Source organism: Poecilia latipinna, unplaced genomic scaffold (assembly GCF_001443285.1).
Source record: "Poecilia latipinna isolate Pla-1442-1.1 unplaced genomic scaffold, P_latipinna-1.0 Scaffold1421, whole genome shotgun sequence".
Classification (NCBI taxonomy): domain Eukaryota; kingdom Metazoa; phylum Chordata; class Actinopteri; order Cyprinodontiformes; family Poeciliidae; genus Poecilia; species Poecilia latipinna.
In genome coordinates this window covers 141806-165992 of record NW_015114037.1, presented here as the reverse complement: position 1 = coordinate 165992, position 24187 = coordinate 141806, and the positions used below count along the sequence as shown (strand labels likewise).

General features: G+C 39.5%; 1 protein-coding gene and 1 long non-coding RNA gene across 2 annotated transcripts; one reads left to right on the top strand and one right to left on the bottom strand.

Moving 5' to 3' along the window:
- On the bottom strand, positions 1-23605 carry LOC106962500 (fibronectin type III domain-containing protein 4-like). The gene is made up of 7 exons (XM_015056959.1): positions 22919-23605; positions 10421-10536; positions 5659-5760; positions 3032-3134; positions 1864-1953; positions 1620-1786; positions 1-775 (listed from the first exon to the last, which is right to left on the bottom strand). The coding sequence occupies exons 1-7, from the start codon at positions 22998-23000 to the stop codon at positions 734-736; spliced, it is 702 nt and encodes a 233-aa protein (XP_014912445.1). The 5' UTR covers positions 23001-23605; the 3' UTR covers positions 1-733.
- On the top strand, positions 5722-6884 carry LOC106962503 (uncharacterized). Its single transcript, XR_001427984.1, has 2 exons — positions 5722-6608; positions 6689-6884. It is a non-coding gene; the product is annotated as an uncharacterized LOC106962503 (long non-coding RNA).
- Positions 23606-24187: the final 582 nt, after the last annotated feature.

Sequence of the window (24187 nt, the reverse complement as noted above, 5' to 3'; positions counted from 1 at the left end):
TATATTTCAATTGTTTATTTTTGGTCATTTTAACGGTTCTGGCTTACAGCACATGAAATTCAACATGTACTAATTCAGTTTGTTCGTCTTATAGAATAAATCCCGGTACAATTTGGATCTCAAAAAGAGTGATTTGTAATTTTACCTCGTAAAAATGCTACATAGTTAGTATCTATGGTCTCATATGTAGACTTTGTACAGTGAAACTAGACGCTTTTAGTCAAATAAACGCAGAAAAACTCAAGTGGGAAAGAAAAGTTACCTAATGCAAAAAAATCTGAACTTAGTTTAATGATCAATTCCTGAAATATTTACAGTGTAAATTCACCACCACCACTGCAAAGATTACACTTAAAGTTAATCACAGACACCTTTTTTGACGTCTGTACATATTTAAACCATGATGAAAGCTGAATGTTTAATCACTGATGATGAAACAAGAACTCAGTTGATCCATAAAGATTGTCCTTGTTTTAACTGACAAAGCGACGGCAGCACCAGTCCTGGTGAACTGGAGGAATCTGAGGCGGACGAGCTGGAAAACATTCACACTGCTCTCTGACGCCACAGGGAAGAAAGAGTCACAACAATCTGCCACCAGAGGGCAGCACCGGCCCGCTCTCTAACCCGCTCAGTGTTTTACAACGGTTTGGAGCAGCAGGTTCCAGAAATCCCTCACAGCGGCTGCGTTGATCCGACTGAGGCTCCTCCTGAGAAGAAAAGTCTCCCGACATCAGACTCTGATGATGCTGATGGAAGACGAGGCTCGATGCAGCTGAAAAAAAACACAACAAAAAAAACATGACAAGACGATAAACACAAAAAATATGCTGCCAAGCAACAAATTATAGACTGGAGACACACACCACCAGCTGGCTGCTTTGCTTTTTTCAGATGTCTGAACCACCTTAACTCAAGTCAAGATGGCGATGTTTTGTTTTGATATAGCAACCTTGTGAAAGTTATCCACTTTATTATTCCTTTGCAATAAAATAATAGCATAAATCTTCATTTAGCCTGTCACGATAATACATCGGACGATAAATTGTCTTAGAAGTTATAGTGATAAATGATAATATTGCTGTTTTGAGACCATTTTCAAGTCAAATAATGGTAAAATATTGCAAGAACACATTCTCAAAGATCAATAAACTTTAAATTCTAACAAACACTTAACACTGCAACTGGAGGAGATTTTAAATATCCAAAAATAAATAAACAAAACAACAAATAAAATTAATGATGAAGTCTCTAAGCAAAGCTGCTCTAGATGAGACCAAAGCACCAAACTGAAAACTTTCTTTATTAAAGTTTTGGAAGAAAGAAAGACACATGAAAAAAAAAACATGCTAATGGAAATGATCAAACTTGTTTTAATTTACGTGATTTATTGCGACAGGCTTCAAATGCTTAAAATACATCTAATGAGTGAGCAGGTTTTAGCAGATTGTTTCAAATGCATAAAAGTTCAAACTGGTCTTTTTTCATTAACTCTGACATGTCCAGTACGGGGAGCTGCAGTTTAGATAAGAGTTAAGATGTGGAACCCGAGTTTCCTCTGGGATCTCTGCTGTAAAAAAATAAAAACCCAGAAGAAGAGTGAGTGCACAGCGCCTCACCCTGCTGCTGCGGACGGCTCCATTGTGGTAGATGGGCGAGCTTCCTGCCGAGGCGTTGTAGTAGGAGGAGCTGGCCTGCACCAGCGGCCTCTTGGCCTTCTCCTTGGTGCTATTGGAGTCGTTGTCCTTGATGATGTCGTACTGCCGGCAGAAGAGGGCGATGACGGCTGGAAGAGAGTGCAGGTTAAAACGGGCGGAGGATGCGCGCTGACCCGAAGGTCGAGAGAGATCCCTGCAGACTCACCGGCCCACAGCAGCAGCACGGTGGTGATGATGAGCAGCTCTCCGGTCTGCAGGTGAGGGGTCATCCCCAGACCCTCCATGGCTGGTTCGTCTGTGGAGACGGGGAGTCACACTTCACACACTGGAGATGACTGTCCCAACAGAACATCGTTCCCGACTGCCAGGTTTGTGGATGAGCCATAACTCTCCAACTTTACAGAAGCAAAACTGAAGTTTTTATATTTGGACTCAAAGAGGAATGATCTACAGTCAGTTATTACAGCTGGAAACTGGAGATCAGGCCCAAAATCTGGATGTAGTTTTAGACCTGAACCTTCAGAGCCACATAGAGACAGTCACAAAATCAGCCTTCTATCACCTAACCAACATTTCCAGGATTAAACGACTAATGTCGAAGATCTACAGCAGGGCCGTCGAACTCATTTTCATTTTGGGTCAAATCAAAAATCTGAACATTCTTAAAGGACACAATGTATTGATAAAACCCATTAAACTGTTAAAATATCAATAAATAGCTGTTGGTTTCAGCGTTCAGTAGGCGTTTCTTAGAATTAAATAATATTTTATTCGAACATTTTTTCACAATGATCAATCCATCCAGGATTTTGTGATTGTTTTTGTGTTTTGTTTTGGGGTTTTTTGCAATCAAAATCACACTTTTTGTGGTACTTTAGAAATATTTGTAAGGATTTTTTTTTTTACGATATTTGCACTAACATAGGATGTTAAATGTGACTTTTTATTAATTGATGTATTGGTCACAGACTACAACTTGACATCAAGTGAGGTGGAGGCAGCAGTCAGACCCAATATTTTTGGCCAGTTTTGAGAAAAATTTGCAGTAAAATTTTTTGTGAATTTTGCAGATTCATTGAAAAACCGACAAACTTACTGATGTAATTTGGAGTCTGGAGCTACAGCAGGCCAGATTTGGCCCCTGGGCCTCGAGTTTGACTCATCATCTACAGAAACTCATCCATGTTTTTATCTTTAGTAGCATTGATCCTAAAAAGTCTTTGATTAGTAGTAGCTAAAACATTGATCAGCATGTTTGATTGATTTGTTGATGGCAGCATGTGACAAAATGTAATGTTTACTGTTTGTTGCATAACTGATCACTTGAACTGCCCTGCTAATGAGATGAGATACACAAAATAAACTGGACTTACGGTGGTCCAGGACTCCGGCTGGATAGTGGTCGGTTCTCTCCAGGGTCCTGAAGTGGACGGCCCGGCTGGGTTGGCTGTCTCCATGCAGGCCGACGGACTGCACCTAGGCGGGGTCGGAGAAGGGACAACCTTTCAGCAGACAGACAGCCAAACAGGACCAGAGGTGAGCGTTATGCAAGAAGCTGGCTCAGGAGGGGCTTTGGTTGTGATCCAGGACCTCCAATTGCTGGAGGGCGTAGACATGAAGTCAGAGGAAGAGGGAGAGTGCATTGTTGGAGCTAGACTTTACTTTGGGCCAAATAATCCATTAAAGGGGCAGTATTATGTTTCCAGCTGCACAGTGCCAATTTGTAGCACAATCTTGTTACCTTCAGTTGTTAGAAAAATGCTGTATATATCAAATATTATTGTAAAGAAATTTGACTTTGTAATTTAATGTCTTGAATTTGGGCCTCTGTCTCTTTAAGTCATGACTGCTTTTGAAACTCAGGAAGTCATCACAACATGGATCCTCTATGAAACCAACGTTTCACTGGGAAGTAGCTTGTATAATGAGCGCAGTTCTACCAGGCATTTGCTAATTACTGCTGGCTAGTCTGAAGGAGGAGAGAGGGAAGAAGTGGAGCCTTAGAAACTGCATCTCTGAGGGAGGAGCTTCATCTGAGGGAGGCGGAGCTAAGTCCACCCAGATGTTTTGAACAGCTGAATGTTTTCCATGGAAGATTCAAGGATTTCTCAAACATGCATAAAAGAATCAAGGAATCTGACATACCTGCTACAGGTGTGTAATTGATTAGATAAACATGGATTCTACATAATACTGCCAAAAGACGTTTGAGGGTACTTTTGTCATTTCCCAAAACTTTCAGAGGAGTTTTAGGCAGAAATGATTCATTCAGGCACAGAACTTCACACTTAAGAGTCCTCCTACATGCTTCAACGGAGGCATTTTAGGAAAATGCTCATTGGACTGAACCCAAACCTTCCTGCTCCCTCGTCCGATTCCCTTAGGAATTTCACCTTTCTTAACCCTCCAGACGTGTCGAGGTGTCTGCTCTGTGACCCCCCGCAGCACATCTACCTGCTGACAGCATTCAACCTGCTGCTGAAGGTCAGCCCGAGTCACTGCGCCGATCTGCTAAAAACCAGCAATGATGGAGCCGTGATGGAAACGCTCCGAGCTCGAGTTAAACTTTCAGCTCTAAAAACTAATGAAGAGTCGCTACAGACAGTTAATTCAACAATCCCTGTTAATTAGAGTCAGTTAGGAAAATGAAAAGCACTTCATCAGCTAATAAAGACTCATATTCATGGTTTTTAAAGCGTGCTCTTATTAAGATGTTCTGCAGTGAAAACTCCTCAGAGATAATCGTTTCAAGCATTTAGCTTAAAAATGCTTGAAACAAGCTTCTGTTTTCCATCATCATTTAAACGACGGAATACAGCGACTTTAATAAAAAGCATAAAAAGTTGATCGAATACTGAAGAACCTATCACAGCACATAAATCTTGTTTTGGAGGTTGATGGACATTTTTCATATTTGTAATTCAGTCTAATCTGCTCTTAATAGATAGAAATGTGCTTAACCCCTTCCCACATTATTAGCCTTGAAAGAAGTAATTGTTTTGCAGTTCACAATTAATTTAAAATCTTCCAGTTGGATCCAAACATGGTAGAGGCATGCGAAACTCAAGTCGAAGAGTTTTAAGCAAGTCATTTGACCGCAGCATGTAATTTTATATCAATAGTAAAAATATTTGTTTTCTGGAATTCGTGACACATTCCAGTTTTACAGAACAACATGAAGAAGTAAAATCAGTTCTAAAGTTACAAAAACCCTTAATTTAAGATAAAAGAAATGTGATTTATTTCAACATATTAAAAAAAATTATATCCATGGTAACCAGCTGCAATTTATACAACTGTATTGAAATGCGCCATCTGAGCCGATGATTTGGTGCTTGGATACACTGAGGTTATATAACAAGAGGATATTGTTCAGTTTCAACAATATCCTCTCACTCAAAAGTGACTCTCACTATTAAATGACCTTTGGACCTCCATGATTGAATTTGCAAAAACTTAATGGTTGCCATGGGAGATGAAATGATTTGCCAAACATGCATGAAAGAATCAAAGCAACCCTCCAGGTTTGTTTTTGATGAGGGAATAACTAAACATGATTTAAAGCTCCAAAAAGTATATTTTACATAATTCCTCCCCTTTAAATGGTAAATATACATGTATGGATTTGAAATAAAAGCCATGGCGACATATTCAGCGATGAAAATGGAAGCCTTGTGAAGGCATATATTCAAAAAAATCCGCTCATTGGTTTCAGCACACAGTCCACAATTTCTAAAATATATCATGCCGCAAACAGGCCGACATTTCCCAGCAGAAGAGAAGGACAAACCACTCCAAATTGCACATCCTATTCAGGCTGTGATGGTTGCTGAGAGACCAAAAGTAGGTCTGACTCTTTCAGCTTTACTCAGGCTGAAAACGACGTAGTGTTTGAGAGAGCAACACAGATTCAAACAGTGACAGTGGATTTAAATTCAAATCGCTTTTCATTGCTCACATCAGAACAATTCTACTTCTTTAGCCATAAGAGTCGGGATACCTGGACGCTGTAGTGTGTGTCTTCGTCCAGGTCCCAGAGGACACACCAGCGGCTGGACGTGTTCACCTCTCGGATGGAGCGCTGCATCAGGCCATCCTGCCTCTGCAGATAAAAAAAAAAAAACAAAAAGACACAACAAAAACTTACTGTAGTGTTACTTCACCTTCTAACATCTAACAGTCCTGTCGTTCATGATGCTCAGGGTCTCTAACGAGGCGTGGACAGCTCTGCTAACTCTCAGGAAGACAATTTCCTTACCTTTTTTGATTGATTGAGGCATGAAGTTGGCAGTGTTACTCTTTGCCAGTGGTTCAGATGCAGTTCCGTTATGTATTGATACAAAATACAAACTGTTTGGAGTTGAAAACTACGATTATAGGGAACAGATTACAAGAAAGTCTGGCTGTTTAGAAGGAAAAACTGAAGAAACGAGGCAAATGAAACCTATTTCCAGCTCACAAAGCGAGAAGCGGAAGTGTTTGCTCATCAGAGATTTAACCCGACTGCTAGGTAAGCACACCGCTGAACTTCATAAACTCCTTCCTTTCCTCTGGATTAAAGGTTTCTTAATATCAGGCCAGCAGAAAGTTCAGCCTCCTGTATAATAAATGTGTCTGCAGAGAACTAAAAGCTGAGGGAAAGTCAATAAATAAAACGGCTGACGGCGAGCTCAGGGCTCTCCAGAAGTCTGAATCAGGCCGTCCCCTGCTCCTCTGGCAGCGTTGGAGGCGACACATCAGCGAAGGAGGTTTTTATCATCTCCAAGATGAGACACTTCGTGACTTAAAAAGGTTCGCTAATCAGCGATTCTCCAACAGCGGCCGACTCTGGAAACGGAAAAGAATGACTTTTGAAAAGAACTGCAGCGAATCTAATCCCCAAAGTGCAGAGAGCCCATAACAGGCTGGATTTCAGGAAGATATGGGAATATGGTAGGACAGAATGCAGAGGTGAGTCTCCATAAATTAGGATGTTATAAACAAGTTCTGGAGTTTTCAGTCAGCTCACATAGCAAAATCTCATAATTCAGCTTCTCAGACAGTAACTGCATAAAAGCAGATCATAAAGAAGACTCCTGATTGACTCCAAAAGATCACTACTGACGAAGCTGTATTAATGGAAAGTTTAGTGGAAGGATGAACTACTGAGAGAATTCTAGAGTTTGGGGTGATTCACATAAATACGCTGTAGCTTGAGTTGGTTTATTCAAGCTGCCTAAGGTCTAGCGTGACGTTGTCATGGTCAATACAACAATAGCGACTCAGTTATCTACTCAAAATGACAGGAAATAAGATTGGGCTTTCAAACCACAGAACACAAACAGGACCGGCTTCTGTGCAAAATATGACTGTAGCTTCATGGTCCATAAAATGTAATTCACATAAACCGCTCTGACATATACTGGTCAAAAAAATAAAGGGAACATTTCACTTTAATTGTGTGTGTGGCTCCAAATCCAGGCCTCCATTGGTTAATACATTTGATTTCCATTGATGATTTTTGTGTGATTTTGTTGTCAGCACATTCAACTTTGTACAGAACAAAGTATTCAATGAGAATATTTCATTCATTCAGATCTAGGATGTGTTATTTGAGTGTTCCCTTTATTTTTTTGAGCAGTGTATTTTGAGACTTGTGTTGGTTTAGTCCACTCTGGACTAGCCACTAAGCTAGCCTCAGGGAGGACCGAAGTAAGAGGTTGTCACTGGGCAGAGATGAATCCTAAGCTCTGCTGATCCTAACCAAAGCTTAGGGATAAACAATTTCAATGTTTTATTGTGTATTTCACAAAGTTTTTTTTGCATTGATGATGCTTAAAACTGTCCCAGACAGAACAAGCCTTAGAGCATGCTGCAGCTGAAGCTAGCACCAATTCAGACTGTTCAAACTTCGTTCTAATGACTGGCTAAATCACTGACAGTCCAGTAACATGAGCTTGTCTGCCTTATGGGCTTTTTAGTTCCCTTTCTTCACAGTAGGCTTTATAAAATAGTCCTAAAAATGGGCTAAAATGTCCCTTTTTGTGACAAAGCTAAAAGTTAACTAAGCTAACTAAGCTAATACTTCAGCACAGATTTTTCTTGCTTGTGTAGTCTACCATATTGGATCTCTGGCGCTCAAATAATATTGTTATTAACAACGCGATACTTCAAAACAGCAAAACTAGCTGAGTGTCCATTTGAGCCGCCATCTTAGTTTTCAAAATTATTACGCTGCCCACCGCAGTGATGCATCAATAGACTAAGAATCAATCTGTCCAAAAGGTTCATGAATTTGAATTCAGCAAATTAATAAAACATTACTTTCTCAAAAAAAAAAAAAAATCTGTCTTTGTATTGTGAGCTGGTTACTTAGAGACAAGCCAAATTCATTTTTATTAGTTCACAACTAATTTAGCCTAATTTCCAAAACTCTTTAATGCAAACCTTGTTCTTTAAGCAAACATATTCATGCTGGACTCTCACATTACATATGGCCACCTTTCTAAAATAATAGCCCAAAAAATAAGTAAATAAGTAAAAATCACCATATTTTAGGTAAATTAAAAAAAAAGCCTTAGGCCACTACTTTAGGAAGGATATATCAGTTTATGGGTTATTTAATAACCAGATCGTAACAGACTTAATTATTTTGTTATTATTTTTCAAGGTGGTGGCCCAACTTTGTAACTTATCTAAGTTATTAATTTAGGTCTTAAGAAATGAATTAGTTATTTATAGCTAAACCAGGTCTATTATTGCACAAAATTGCAGCGATTTATTCAGAAAGGAGCCCACTCAAAACATTGAGTACTTATTTGTGAAAAATCTAGTCAATGATATTTGGATTAATCTGTACAAAAACAAAATAAAAAAATCTGAAATCTGATGTCATTTGTTTCAAAAAATATAGTCAAGAAAAATCCACATCAAACACTCGATGTCCCACTAATGCTGTGTCCCTAAGGAGCTTTTAGCTTTTGAAGCTTTCAGGAAATGCTTTAACAAGACCTCCATCCTCTGAATACGGCAACCTCCCACCTGCGGCTGATAACTCATCTACCGGAGCCAAAGTGGTAAAAAATAAACCTAAAGCAGACTTATTTATAGTGCGACTGGTAGAGAAGAAGTTGGATGTTCAGTAAATCTGAAGCTTGGCTGAGTCTTTACAATCCTGCAGGCCTGGCTCATTTGACTAGTGTCAGCCTTTTGACGGCTCGCTGGATGTCAAAACGAGATTCGCTGGCGAGTCTCGGAAACGCACTTATGAAACTGGGTTACTTCCTGTCGGAGCGCGGGGCTGTGTGAACCTTGGCAGCCGGGGCGCCGTGGGATTTCCAGCTGCTTCAGATGAGCGAAGCAGCAACTGTTCGCCAGAGATTGTTCCCTCATCCCGCTTCTCCTTCACAGGCAGCGGAGAGGGAAGTAATCTCATGAAGAAGCAGCTAATTAAACCGGGAAACAAATAATTTTTAAAGGGATGGTTTGTTGTTTTTTTCTTCTTTTTTTTTACAGAATAACGAGTGGTTGATGATTGACATTTTTATATAACTGCAGCGTTGCTCCTTTGTGGAGCCCCCTCCTGATCCTGATGACTAATGGCAGAAGAAAAGAGCTGCTGCATCTACCTGCTCCCATCGCCCTCCTCCATTAATATTTGAGTAAGGCTTTTACATAACAGCCTTCTGAGGTTTACATCCTCGTTTAGTGTTTTCTTCCAAACACCATCTGGAAGCTTAAAAACAGAAGAACAAGAAGAAGAACAAGAAGAAGAAAAAAATAATCAACAAGAAGACCTGGCACCGCAGCCGCCGTAGATGTTCCTCCTGTAAGGACGAGTCAGAGCCAAAATCATTAGCGCTAATGGAGACGGCTCGAATTCAGAAGTCAGCTAATGTTCGATTCCCCGTTTGCCAAAAGACCGTAGGTGGTGGAAAGAAGAAGAAAAAAACTGACAAAAATGAGCCGAGCTGAGTTAGCGGGAGAGGCGAGACCACGAGAAAGGGGTGATGTAACAGAAGAATTGATCTGCAGAAAAACTGCACTGCAGCTCGATTCATTTAGACTAATTACAGCTCTGATTGACTGGAGAGAGCAGCAATATGAAACACACTGGAGGGTGAAACACAGCCAACCTGCGTTAAAGCACAGTAGAGGTCCCGTGGTGATGTGGGCCTGCTTTGCTATCTCCAGTTTCCAGTGGAAAAAAATGTTTTAAAATGCAACAGGTAGGATTGTGTTTAATAACTCATCCAAAGTTATTAAAGTGGGATAAAGTTTACAAGTCTGCTTTAAAAAGATTGTTTAAAGAGTATTAAAAGTTGAACTTTTTCTCAGATTTTTTTGGTGCAAATAATTTGTTTTTTTAACCCCTATCTACAGTTACATTTAAGTTTTTCTCCATAACTGGATGCTTGTGCAGGTTTTAATCAAGAAATTTGTATTTTATTATTTCTTACAGTAAGCAGCGTGGCTCCACAGCCAGCACTGACTTCAATAAACCTTTAGACGATTTAAATGTTTATGGGCGAAGCCCCTCAAAGTGTTTCTGAGCAGATTGCTGGTTGCCTGCAGGGCTAATAAAATGACGCAGCGTTTTAAAGGTCCTGCAGACAAAGTGGAGAATTATCCGCCCGTCATGGGACAGAGGCGACCACAAAGAAATCTATAATTCATTTATGGAGAGGCTGCGTTATGGCGCCCCCCTCCCCCCAGTGTGGCAGGACTCCAGGTTTTCTCGTCATGCGAAGTGAACGGATGAGGAGACAGACGGCCGAACGTACCTGCTGAGAGATGGAGTAGCCGATGACCGTGTCACCCTGAGGGATGTTCCAGGTCACCATGGCTGAGTGCGCCCTCAGCTGGGTCACCGAGACGTTCACAGGTGCCGCTGGCACAGCTGTGGACACACACACAGACACACACACGAGCTGTCAGGACGACAAGGAACAGGGACGCCGAGGCAACTTTTTATTGATGGGATTCATTGATGGAACACTCATGGTAAAAAGTCCTAAAGATGATAGATGAGGCAAAAGATTGGCTTTCAAAAGCAAGCAACAATTAAAAAAAAGCACTGAGAAAGACAAAAGCAAAAGTCAAAATGAATCAGTTATTATTTAAGCATGATTATTGATCTAGACTATTTTCAAACCAATGATATGCCTTACTTTATTTTCTAAGCAACAGTTACCCCTTAATTAAAGTGTACAGTTTGCATTTAAATGACTTCAAAAGTGTTGTGAAACAATGTTTGTCTCATGTAACTAAAATAATTGATAATTTAGTTTAACAAATTGAAGCCCCACTTGATTTTCAGGAATCATTAGCTAAACATTTAGTCTCTGTTAGGTACTCTTCTGAAAATGCAGTGATTTTCTCATGCTAACTTATGAAGTAGTGAATTCAAGTTCTTCCACATATTCCACATATGTCTGAACACCAGGTATTTCATAAATACACCAGAATGAGCACTAATAATAAGTATGATAATTCATTAACACACAAGTTTAACCTTAAAAGGTCAAAATATTAAGCCAATAAACTCTGAAGCTAAACTAGCAAAAATGTAACTAGCCAAAACGGGTAATGAATTTTTAGCAAAATACTCAAATCAACTAACAGAAGAAAGGGGAATAATGAAGAATAACTTGGATAAATAACAGTAAAACATTAGAAAATAATAATAAGGCCATATCACAATTCAGCATTGATATGTATGCGATGATAGCAAAGCTATCAAGGAATCAGCATTGCAAAATGGGAGGGGTGTATGCTAAGCTAAAGGCTAAAAGGATGGGAAAGTCAGAGACAGGAAAAAAAAAAATCCAAAAGGACAGAAGACGACACAAAGATTGTTTTGTACTTTTGGAAAATCATCTGTCCAAAGACAGAAAAGAAATAAAAATAAAAGCAAATACAAAACAGGGTGAAGCTATGAAAGAGCTTCCTCCCCATGTTGCCTAAGAGCACGGCCATGAATAAAGAATGAAAACATGCACTCCAACTGCAACTGCTTCTAAAAATCCTTAACGCTGAAATATCTGCAAAGTAACGACACAAATCATGATCTCAGTTCCTATGGCTGATTCCATATTTTCTGAAAACCCTCAATTATTTGACGCACCAACCACTTTGTTGCCAATTTCCAAACTCAGACCCGTCTTTGACCAATTTCTGCCAATTCAGTTTTTCTTAAGCGCTGTATTGTATGAAAACATTAAAACCATATCAAAAGAATATTATCTTTTATTAATTATTTATATAAAGAGCAGAGGCAACATCACACCTGATGAAGGACAAAAGTCACTGTAAAACTGTTTTTGCAAAAATGTTTTTTTTCTACTTTAAAAGAAGGAAATGATAATGGAATTGACATCTGTGACTGTATTTAGGATCTTAACGTACAAATTAGCGCAGTTAGCACAGCAGCTGTAACATCACTTAGTTTTTATTACGGGTCAATAATTACTGAATTGACATCTTTGACTGTTTTTAGCATATTCAGTTACAAATTAGCACAGTTAGCATATCTGTTATAACATCTCATCACAAGACCAGTATTTACTTATTGACAATAAGTATTGAATTGATGTCTTTGATTATTTAGCATCCTAAATCACAAATTAGCACAGTTAGCATAGCAACTACAACATCTTATTTAGTTTTTACTATGGGTCAATAATTATTGAATTGACATTTGTATTTGGCTTCTTAAGTTACAAATTGACACAGTTAGCATAGGAATCAGTGATAACAGCAGTCTTATTCATCTTCTTGAGAGAGGAGATCCTTAGTTTTACTTTCGGATTTCCAGATGTTGCCAATTCCTACCTAAGCACGCTCTAAAACAGAAGTTTAAACCCAGTTAAGCCTTACTGTTATCAGCCTGTGCTGTGTTCTTTTAGCACAATGGTGCAAAGAGAAATAAAATTTAAAAACAGAGCATTATAAATCATTCAGATGATTTCTCCCCATCAGTGCACCCAACACATAAAACGTAACATTTAAGGCGAGATCCGACAGGAACAGAAAACACAAAAAATGAAAGCAAATACAAAAACAAAGGTGGACACAGGAGGAAAGCCTGCCGTTATGACAGGAAGGGCTGACTCTTCTTCAGTGACCTTCTTACTGCTATAAAAACTCATCACAGCATCAATCACTCGGTTTTTACAGAGGGTCAATACATATCGATTGGTCCAGTTTATCCACTTCAGTGTCTTTTTCAGAGAGCGACGGGAACAGAATTGCATATTTTTCATCGGCTTCTCCAGCTGCAGAAGGCAATTAGTGAGTGCCTGATAGAAGTGTGTGTCCCTGTAATGTTTGTGTGTGAAGCAGAAGAAAGAGGCAGTCAAAGGGTCTGCGCTGCAGCCAATTAGGGCATCAACAGCAAAAAAACCCAATTAGTCAGGAAATTTGCATTGAGGTTAATTAGTGGAGAATGCTGCTCTTGGATTTTCTTTCCATCCATTTACCTCAAAATTCATTCAATAATTCATCTGTTTATCCATCCATCACCTAGGGTTCTATGAAATTCCATTTTATTATATTTTTCCCCAAAATTCCAGTTTTCGTTTTTCTGAATTCCATTTTAACTATATTTATTAACCCAAAACGGTAAGTAATTGTGGTGTGAATAAAAAAAAGAAAATCAATAGATAACTGGTCCACATTTCCTGTTATCACAAATGAAACATAGTGCTGTGGTTCAACGGATCATTGGTTTTACTAAAATGTTAGAAGAAAATTTCTCTTTTTAAAATGATTGAGTTAAACACCAAATGCTTATCACATGAAAAACAAAAAATTCAATTCCACGATTCTGTTTTACACATTGTGACATTCATAAGACCCATTTCCTTCCTCAGTCCTTTTACATGACCATCCAGTATGCCCAAATAGGATCATTACGGCTAAGTGCTTAAGGAAATGGAATGGTCGCCCCTTATTGCATCAGAATTATGTGGGTTTTTTTTTTTTTGCTCCGAGAACAGATGAGTATGACTCATGTCCAGCCTGGCTAAGACACAAGTTCCACCACCCACACAAACTCACCAAATAGTCACACAGATCAGTTCAAGCTAATTCCAAAGCTCCAAAACCCAACATGTCAGGCTAAGATCTCTGCCATCCTCTGCTCTCTACATAAACCAGCTCCAGATTCATTAAAATAAAAGTTCAGCAGAAGTAAGCCCTAACCTCCGGGGGCGTCTAGTTCCTTCAGATACTCCCAGAGCGCCGGCTGGCGGCTGACAGGAAAGGATTACCAAGTTCTCACGACCCGGATGTGCAGGTTGACTGAACGAAAGCGGGCCAGGAAGAAAGAAGAAAGCGGGCGGCCATTTTGAGGCCAACATTCTATTTTTCTGATATAGTGGAGGTAGAAATTGTGACATTTTCTCACTGTAAGACAATGCCTCTCTGGCTTATCATCTGGAGGATGAAACTTAACATCTTAGCAGCTTTCTTGTTGAGCCTATCTGTAAATGTTTTGGAGCTGGGAGTGATTACATAACGCGTCGATGCAAAGACGTCAGATGGGAACAAGTGGTGATGCAAAAGGAGGCAAACGCACTTGCTGCGTCTACTGAAGGTTTTTTTTAATTGCACTCAAAAAATGAACCTTTGCTTAATTATTAATGAAGCAAACTTCAAAGCTGATTTATATTTACGACAAAAAGATGTGGCGAGCTGGAAACTTCTTCCTTCACAATCTGTTCTTCAAATTTCTCTGATCTTATACAAAAAATCCCACTTTTTTTTCTTTTTGTTAGCTTCAGAGCATGTTGTAGCCTTATCTCCTCATCACAAACACACCTGGAGTGTAGCTTTGATTCTTTCAGTCATGTTTGAGAAATCCTGTAGTCTCCTGTGGCAACCGTTAAAGTATGTAAAAACGCCTTGGCTCCTTCAGACTAGCTGGAAGCAATTAGCAAACACCATTTGGAGCTGCACATTATAGGAGCTACTTTTCAGTGCAACGTAAGAAGCCATGTTGTGATGACTTCCTGAAGGTGGCGTTTCAGGAAGAGCTGGAGTTTTTTTAAAGCGACAGAGACCCAATTTCGAGGCATTAAATTAGGAGTTATATTTGATATCTAGTCATATTTCTGTAGGAATCTGAACCAGAAGGTAGGATTTTGACCACATAGAAACTCCCAAACTGTTCCAAGTTTTTGTGTGTTTCTCACTCTGCCCACCATCGACCCTAGTAGAGGTCTCTGTTGTCATGTTAGCATGATTTAGCGTGGAGCACTTAAAAGCAGCAGATGACTAAACGTGTCCTTTAAAAGAAAATTAAAAATGGTTATAAATATGTAATTCAGACTAACAGAACAGAGAAGGACACACAGGAACAGAGTGTGCTCTGACGGCCATCTGAGCTGCTAGAAATCATCCCTCACATTCCTCTCCCTTTTTCTTTTCCCCACCAAGGTCCATTTGTCTGTCATCGCACTTTGCTCATCAAAACCAAAAAAGATTGAAAATCACCACCTCATCTACTGTGAATAATAGCTTTCTTTCCCTTTTTTCTGCCCTTCATTTGTTTCCCTTCCCATCATCTTCCGTCCACTTCCCTTTGTTCTCCATCTGTTTTTTCCTCCGTCTTACTGACTCCGTCTCAGCCTCTTCTCTCCTCGTGTGTGTCTGTATGTGTGTAATGTAATTGCAGAAGCCGATTCGGCGCTGCCAGATGAAAGGCGGTGGGCTGCAGCAACCGTAGCGTAGCGAGACTTCAGGGGGATCTCGTCTGTCGTTGGCAGGGAGCATGAAATGCGGCTCTGAGCGTGTAGGAGGAATGCCTTCTCGTCGCGCCTCTTTGCATTATGTGTACACATGTTTGTTTTTGTCAATCTCCGCATGTCCTCCATTTTCCTACAGAAATCTCCCCCTGGAGATGTAAAAATGTTAATGACACAAAGCCACTGTCGAAAGGCAGAGGCAGTCCTCTTTTGACCTTCATTTGTTTTCAGCTTGTACCAGTTTGGAGAAATTCCAGTACATGATGAGTTCAGCTGAAAGTTGCTTGGAGCAGGAGGAATTCAAAACTCCATTAAATCAACTCTGCTGCTCTGCGAATGCTATGCTTGGAGGCTCTAATTGGAAGGTGTTGATGTGCAATTCACAGCATCTTGTCCTTAGGATCTCAACACAGCAGTAATGGTGTGTAAACACCATGCTAATGCTAGCAGCCCATTCAGGATGTCTGACTTGCCGACTATAAGAGTTTTTTTTACGTGACAAGTGCCGAGCTCTTGCTCTACTCAGGATGGAAAAGACGGGAATTTGAAAAATAAGATGACGCCCTGTCCCATTGTCTTAGAGTCATCATCCATCCATTTATGCATCTGTCGAAACTATTGATCCATCTGCCCATCTGAACTTTAATTTAATTTATTAATGAACTATAATAGATTCATTTTTTAAAATGATCTGAAAGGGCAGAAAATATGGAGGACCAAAATAGAAAGAATTAAGTGATTTATTAAACAAGTTAGTAGTATGTATTTTCCAGGCACATAATATAATTTTATAGCACAATCAAGTAATTGCTGCCTTATAAAAATGCTACATATATATCAAATATGACTTAAAAGACATTTGACTTTGCAATTTAGTGCTTTAAAATTGGGCCAATATCTCTTTAAGAAGCTCCTGCTCTTTCTAAAACTCTGCCTAGAGGAAGTCATTTCAACATGGCTCCTCTATTAACCCCATAGCAACATTTTTGCCAGCGTTGCACTAAGAAGTAGCTCCTATAATGAGCACAGCAGATGCGCAGTACAATCAGGTGATTGCTAATTGCTGCTGGCTAGTCTGAAGGAGCTGAGTGGAGGAGTCACAGGGGAAGAGCTGATCTGTGAGGTGGAAGCTTAGAAACTGCAGCTCCAAGGAGGAGCTTCGACCTTGAAGGCGGAGCTAAGTCCTACCGGGCGTTTTGCACAGCTGAATGGTTGCCATGGGAGATTAAGTTTTTTCAAACATGCATGACAGAATCAAAGCAATACTGAGGGAATAACATTATAACATGATGTAAAGCTAAAAAAAGTAAATATTACATAATACTTCCCCTTTAAATTTACCAAAAAAAGTTGTATTGACATGGAAATCAAACTTATAAACCAAACTTATAATAGCAGATGCAGATGATGCACATGATAATGTGTATTTTATTATGTTATGGTTTCTGTTCATTCCATTTCAGACAAATTGTTCAAGTTTGTGCTTACTGTATGTTTTTGTATAACACTGTTCCTTTAAAGTTATATGGTGCCACAAATAAATAAATAAATAAATAAATATATAAAATAAAATAAACAAGCCTGGTGGTGTTCCAAGAGACAAGTCCTTTTGCACTCTCAATATAAAGGACAACCAAAAACATTGCATAGGTGTGTGTGTGTGTGTGTGTGTGTGTGTGTGTGTGTGTGTGTTTTTAATAGTTGGATGGGCTTTAAATTATGTTTGTCAGATCTGGCAACCCTGCCAATTGGCGCCATGTTGTTTGTTACCTGCGAGAGCGAGGCGCATGCCGGATAGAGGGCGAGATACGGGAATATGAAACCAGCGTTCTGTAAAACTTCACACAGGTCAGCTGTACATCTTACCCACAAGCCCTACTCTTTAGCGTCTGTGTTTCCAAGCGAAACCCAGCTTGAGATTTTCTGCTGCCCTCAACAACACTAAGGTGTTTAAACCCAAAATAAGCCTGGTGACAGCGGATGTTTACCTCTCCTCCCAGCGTAGAGTAATCTGTGATGTACAAGTGGAGTCGGACGGTGGACTGTAGATCAGGCTGATGTAACAGTTAGCTAATAAACTTGGACAGCTTAATCTGGATAATGGCTTCCCACCACTTTCTGAAAATGGATGGATGTCTGCGCACATGTTGGAGTCTGAGTGTCCATGCTGTACACCGTCCTGACAAACTATGAATACTGATGAAACACGCTGATCCTGAGTGGATCATGAAAACATTCCAGCTCTCACAAGACACAAACTCCGTCCAAGTGTCTGCCGTCTGTTGAGTCAGTACTTTTTCAGTGACCGTCTGATGATCCCTTTTTTCTCTCGATGTTGTTAATTTCTGTAAATTTTGCATTTTATTAGTTTGTTTTAGCACATGTATCTTTTTATTGCCATTTTATTTTTAAGTTTGTCTTTTTGTGGCAATTTGGTATCGTCTGGTGGTAATTTTGCTTTAACATTTGGTTCCTCATTGTTCTGTTAGTTTTCACATTTGCCTCTTGCAATTGTTTTGCTTTCAAACCTCCATATTGGGGTCGTTTTCACATTTGTATTTTTTGCTCAATTGGCTTTCAAATGTGCCATTTGATGCAGATATATGCCTCTTAGTGGACTTTGTTCACCTAGAGTTGCTTTTTGTATTGCTACCACCTTCAGCTGCATTTCCATTACAAATGACGCAAAACTTTATTAAGAATTAAAATCATATGTGAATAAGTTTGTTCACATGAGAAGTCATTAAAAAAATATGCTGCGCCATCATCCTCTGACTACTTCCTGTTGTCGTCTTCTTCGTGGTTCAACAACTGGCAACGTGTCAGGTTGTTAAAAAAAGGGTTTCCGTTAAAATTTTGCAAAATAAACCAATTTTGATACGTCCCACAAAAAAAGCATCTCATTCCAGCACCAAAACATATCAAAAAATGTTTGTTTTTGTTTTTTTCCCCGAAATTTCCATGTTTCCATTAAGCGTTATGTGATCAATGGAAATTATTTGGTGCTTCTTTATTGCTTTTTCATTCATATTTTTTGTGCTCAATCAATGGCACATTTTCTACTGGATCATTTGTATTTTCTTCGTTATTTTGAAGCCTCCTTCCTCCCTCACATGCAGAACAAATTATGCACGTCAACTAAAATTTGCACTCATTTTATGCTTAATGGGCTTCTTCAGCACGTAACATTAACTCTGAAAATGCATTACTTTAAACGGAAATGAGCTGCAAAATCAACTTGACCTTGCAGTCAGGTGCACGTCCTAGAAGAGGCGAAGCAGTGATGCTGGCACAATTAACAAAAACACACAGGAGGAAAGGAGGATGCTCCAGCTTCTGGGTGTTACAGAGGAATAAAGATGGCGACAGCAACAGTGTGCAGAAGAGAGATTCAGAGCTCCACAGTGAGACAGAGAAACAAAAACCCTCTTCACCCTGCTGCGCATCAATACAACCCTCCTGCTTCCACAGCCGGTGCACATTTCTGATGTCTTCCCTTCTCCTTCCTAATGACATCTGCACAACAGCTTTCTCCTCATTTTAAGATTCTTGTGTGGCCTAGAAAACAGACTATCCAGATTTTTATAAATCCAGATATGTGTAATTGAACCACAACTATAAGGTAATACCTGGGAGTTTATTTAAATATTGGTGTTTTAGTTTACTGGTAACAGTTTGCTGAGTTTTTAGAATTCTGATTGTGACTTTTTTTTTCTTTTCCTCCAGAAGGCCACAGCCTGCGGGGTCGCTCCAAGCCCTTCCACAGCTTTAAATACACGCTTTTCATATTTCTAAAAAAAAACAACTCAATTCAGCTGTGTGCCGCTGCGTTCCAGCAGATGTTTGGGATTTATCGAACAGGGAAATAACACAGGTGGAAGAACACTTTTTTCTCTCTCTCTTTCCATTTGCACCAAAAGTGGTGGCGGGATGATAAGCCGCAGCAAGGTCGAGGCCTTTATCACGGCCCACGTGTGGGGAAAATGAAAAGCGCACTTTACTGCACAAATCGACGTGAAGTCTCATGAGCGTGATTGGCTTCGTCTTGTTCTGCCAAGACGAAGAGCGCTGATTTGGCATCGTCGTCCTAAAGTCTGATTAACAATGACCAACAAGCAGGAAGCCGGCCGCAGGTGATTAAAGCACACTACTGCTGCAGCTCATTAATCAGGGAAGAGGCCAGTCTGGACCACCTGATGGGCTGTTTGCTGTGGCCTTCACACTTTTCCCCAGATCACTTTGTCTGGTTGAAATATAAGGTGCAAACAGAAACTCCACTTGCATTAAAGCTGCAGGATGTGGCTTTTATAAAGAAAAAGATTATATCAAAGACTCCTGTTGTAAATGGTTTATGAATACATCCATCTTTAAAAAAAAATTGAATCCATTATTTTTAATTGAATTCTGCTGGTTTTCTCCTACGGTTGTATTCTTGAACCAGAATACTTAAAATGATCATGACTTCCTTTTTCTTCCTCCTAATCAGGTTTTTCTCGATTTCAAGACTAGAAAACAGAAAATAAAAAAATAAAGAAAAACTTACGCAACACACCGCCTAAGAAGATATTCAATTCTGAAAACATCACAACTACAAGTGAAGATATGAAAATGACCCAAAATTATGATACATTTGGATCATAAAGTTGCGACTGAAAGAAACTGATCACTTTTCTTTTGCACTCACATTTTCCTCAAGGGAAAGTCATTTTGAAGTCATATTTTCCTCATTTTGCATATATACAGTTGCCTCCTGGTTGAGGTTTTGAATTCACATTTGACTTCTAGTGGTCATTTTGTGCTTAGAGGCAAATGTGAACATCTAGGAAGCAGCAATCTGATCGTCAGTGATTTACATTTCTTTCCTTTAGTGTGTGGACTTTGAAAAAAAAAAAAAAAAAAAACCTGGTTGAAAAATGTGTTTGTTAAAGTCTAAGAATATTTATTAACATTGGCACTTTTATTAATCCACCGAGGTGTTTTGTAAAACGTGTGACTAAAATAATAAAATCCTGGGTTTGGGTTAAGAAAAACAATATTTCGTACAAAAAACGAATAAAAATCCGGCCGACGGACTTGCTCCTCACAACCTAATAAATTCAGTCAAAACAGAAGAGAGACCATTCATCCGTGTGGCTCCGTGGTTTGTGCTTTGTGTTGGCTGAGGGTGGGTTGCTGCAGTAGGGGAGAGCTGTTGCCTTGTGGGGGTTGGATTGGTTGTTAAAATCTGCATGTAGGTGGCAAGTGTCGGAATGAAATGCTTGCTAGCGCCAGATGGATGCAGGTTCCCCCGGCGGAGTGTTAATAACTGCACCTGTAAGTGCTTCTGATTTCATTACACACAAGGGTGTCGACTGTTTAAGTCTAGTTAAAGTCTTATATTAAAGTTCATTGCAGAACGTTGATGTTTGGAAAGATCTATGAGAGGAAAGTTTAGCGAGGAGAGCAGATAAAAGTTTGCTTTTGTTCATTTTATGTCTTTAATACCAGTTTCTAACCCTTTGCCAAGTTTATGAAACGCCATTAAGTGAACAGAAGTTCTGTTCTGTAAAATTTCGATGCGGTCGTGACCAGCAGTTTCTGGACTTCTTCTGGTTTGTGATCTTTTTGATTTTAGAATTAATGTTTAGGAAATGTAAAGTTTAGTATTTCATGTAACTAAAAACAAGAAGACAGTAAAGAGAAGTTTTCATTACACCCCAAGAATCAGAAGTGAAGGTGAGGAAACTTTGCTACTTGGCACCAAGAGTCGACAAGTGTGTCTGGTTAATATCCAGAGGAAAACGACAAGTCATCCAATACGGCACGGATCTGCTCTGATTGCTCCGTTAGCGGTAAGGAGTCGCTGAGTCAAAATAAATTATTTGAGCATGTATTGTTATTATGCTTTAATGTCTGAAATATTCCTGTTTTCTCTGTTGATATCAGCGCTGTGCTCTCTTCCTTTTTATTACAGCGGCTATGACAAGCTAAAGGACCGGTCCCACACAAAAGGACAAGTACAAAACTTCACAGCATCAGAACTTCTGGTCCTGCTTATGAAGTCCAGTTTGTCACAGCATGTGCAGTCATGCCACATGAACAAGTGTCACACTCACTCACAAATATCAGTGACTCAGTAGCGCCACTAATTTGAATTTAAAGCTGCACATAAAAGTGAACAGATAGAACATAAAAACATAAATATTGGATAGACGTTTCAGTGGTTGTCTTTTGATGCTTTGTGTGTTAAATTTTCATACATTTTCAGCCATAAAACAAAATATGAAATACTGTACATGCCAATTTGTGACCTTAAAAGTCTGTAACTATCTTTGCACATTTAATGTTGCTTGTCAAGATGTTTGGGGTAAGAAAATAAAAGCTTACATGTGTCAATTTCTGCTCTGTTAAACTGAATAATATTTTCAACAACTACCAGAGCCTCAGCATTATTTTATTTTTTAGCCATTTCAATCTTGTAGGACTGTGGAAGTGCTGAGTTCTGTTTTATTTAACATTGGTAGTACTGAAAGCAAGATCGAGCTATGAGAATAACTTTATGTAGTTCAGTAAAAAACTTTTAAACGCACTCGGTACAATTTGCCATAACATGTAACGCTGTCAATGTCACACAAAGGAAATGTAGCATTTACATGTGCACAAAGTATGCACATCAAATGTAGATGTGCAAATGTACATGTATGCATTTCTCCATCTTAACAAAAAGAAGAAAAAAAATTAGAATTATGTTAAAAACCACTTTTGTACTTCAGCACATGTAATTACTACCGATGTGACCATATTTACAATCACACAATGTTAATAAACAGAACTTGCTTAAATATGAAGTTGCAATTTAACTGGTATTATAATCTTGTTTTTCTTAGTCTTATTGAAATTTTCAGCAAAACGTACTTTAAAAAAATACATATCAAATTGAAATGATGTCAATATTATGTGTGCAACATCATTAGGTACCATAGATCAAAGTGAAGCTTTTATGTGAACTATTTAGTCACTTGGATGGTCTGTTTTGCTTTCATTTAATATGGATCTTAGCAACCAAGATCAGACCAACAGAACAGAGCACCAGGTTCATTGTGATGATGGAAAAGAAAAACTACAGAGAGAACAATGTGGGTTAAGAATCACAGCCATAAATCACATTATGTTTTCCTAATATTGTAAAACCCTACTGTGAGCTGAGAGGAAACTTTTTCTATCACACGTTTCCCACTTCCACTTAACTTTCCATTAATATATCTTGACTTACATCATTTTGCTAAGATGATAGCTATAATCTTCTAAAATTATTTAATTTTTTCTTTGCTTTAGCGATAATGGTATCGATGAAAACAAACACTTGAAACGTATGAGTTTAACATTTTGAATTAAATTAGTAAAAGAAATTAACTTTATGATATTCTGACTGAGCCTTTTTGTCGGTTAAAACAACAAATTCAACTGAATTAGGAATTAAAACCAGCTGCTACAGCGCGAACTATATTTGGAACAATGCATGATTCACAATTTTACGAAGACGAACTGACTTACTTCCACCGACCATCGCCGGTGTTCGCCAGCAGGCCAGCAGCAGCAGCAGCAGCCCGGGGTCCAGGTGATGAGACGCGGCCATCCCTGCTGCCTCCGCTCCGCCGCCTCCCTTTTGACTTCTGGCTCTGTTTCACTGGAGCTCTCCCCGCGGGGTCACCGCTGTGTCCACAACACCTTTCATCTCTTTAAAAACGCAGCCGCCTCAACGCTTTCACTCCCAACTAACACAAAGTAGGTCAGTAGGTATGTAGCACCAGCGGCGCCGTTCAGTGAATATCAGTCGGGGCGACACACGCTCGCGCCACCCCGGGGGAAGCAAACAGGTAGTCCCGCTCACCTCCGCTACGTCTGTGTCCACCGGGGATAAAAATGCGCCTTTTCGCCGCTTCAGGTCAAGCTCACCGCTCGGGGAGCGAAGAAACGTCGGCTTTCGCTGAGAGAAATTACAGCAAATTGAGGCTGGGCTGTCTGTATCTACAGTGGGGATCCCTGAAGAGGAGAAAATGTCTGCAGGAGCTCTATTAACTCCTCCATTCAGCCTAAAAAAAAAAAAAAGAAGCACACAGCAGGTCTGCACTGAAATCCTGTCACCAAACACAGCATGGAGGATGAAGAGGATGAGGAGGAGCGAGAAAGAGGATGGACCAGTCGGTGTCACCTCCAGCCCCCCCACCCTCTCAAACAGCCAACTGTTGATTATATAATCAGGTGAATATGAAGATGCATTCAAACCTTTAGCAGGTCTGATGGCTTCTTCAGTATTTCTGAACATCGATGATTTATGATTCCATGGAACGTGACATCTTTTAGAAGGTGGGATGTAGAAGACGCTTACATAATTCAGATCAAAAAGTAAAAAATAAAATAAGAAACAAACTCATTTCACTATGCATTTATCCAGAGTGTTGTATTCAAGCAGTCCAACAGAAAGTTGATTGGTAGGAAAATCTGGCAGGAGAGCAGACAGGCATAACATGATGTAAACATACATAACACTGCCTATTTAATTTAATTTAATCTGATGAAATTTATCAACAAACAATCTTTGTTATGTTAATGATAAACATTTTTTTTACAATTAAGAAAAAAGTCAAAGGTTCCCTATGTCAAGATGTGATAATCTGTTTTTCACCAAAATGATGTCCTCTCCATGTGGCTGCCACAGAGCAATCCAATCAGTGGCCTCACAACAACCCCGCAGGGCTTCTTCAGCTTTCTCACAGGTTCTCTCTGAACAGGATGTTTATACATCAAGCACAGAAAAATCAC

What these genes read in the sequence shown, in the direction of transcription:
- LOC106962500 (XM_015056959.1), bottom strand. Translation starts at nt 23,000, where the DNA reads ATGGCCGCGTCTCATCACCTGGACCCCGGGCTGCTGCTGCTGCTGCTG. An exon ending in ACCGGCGATGGTCGGTGGAA is followed by an intron (nt 10,537 to 22,918) that starts GTAAGTCAGTTC and finishes GTGTGTCCACAG; the next exon opens with CTGTGCCAGCGGCACCTGTG. An exon ending in ACACACACTACAGCGTCCAG is followed by an intron (nt 3,135 to 5,658) that starts GTATCCCGACTC and finishes GACCCCGCCTAG; the next exon opens with GTGCAGTCCGTCGGCCTGCA.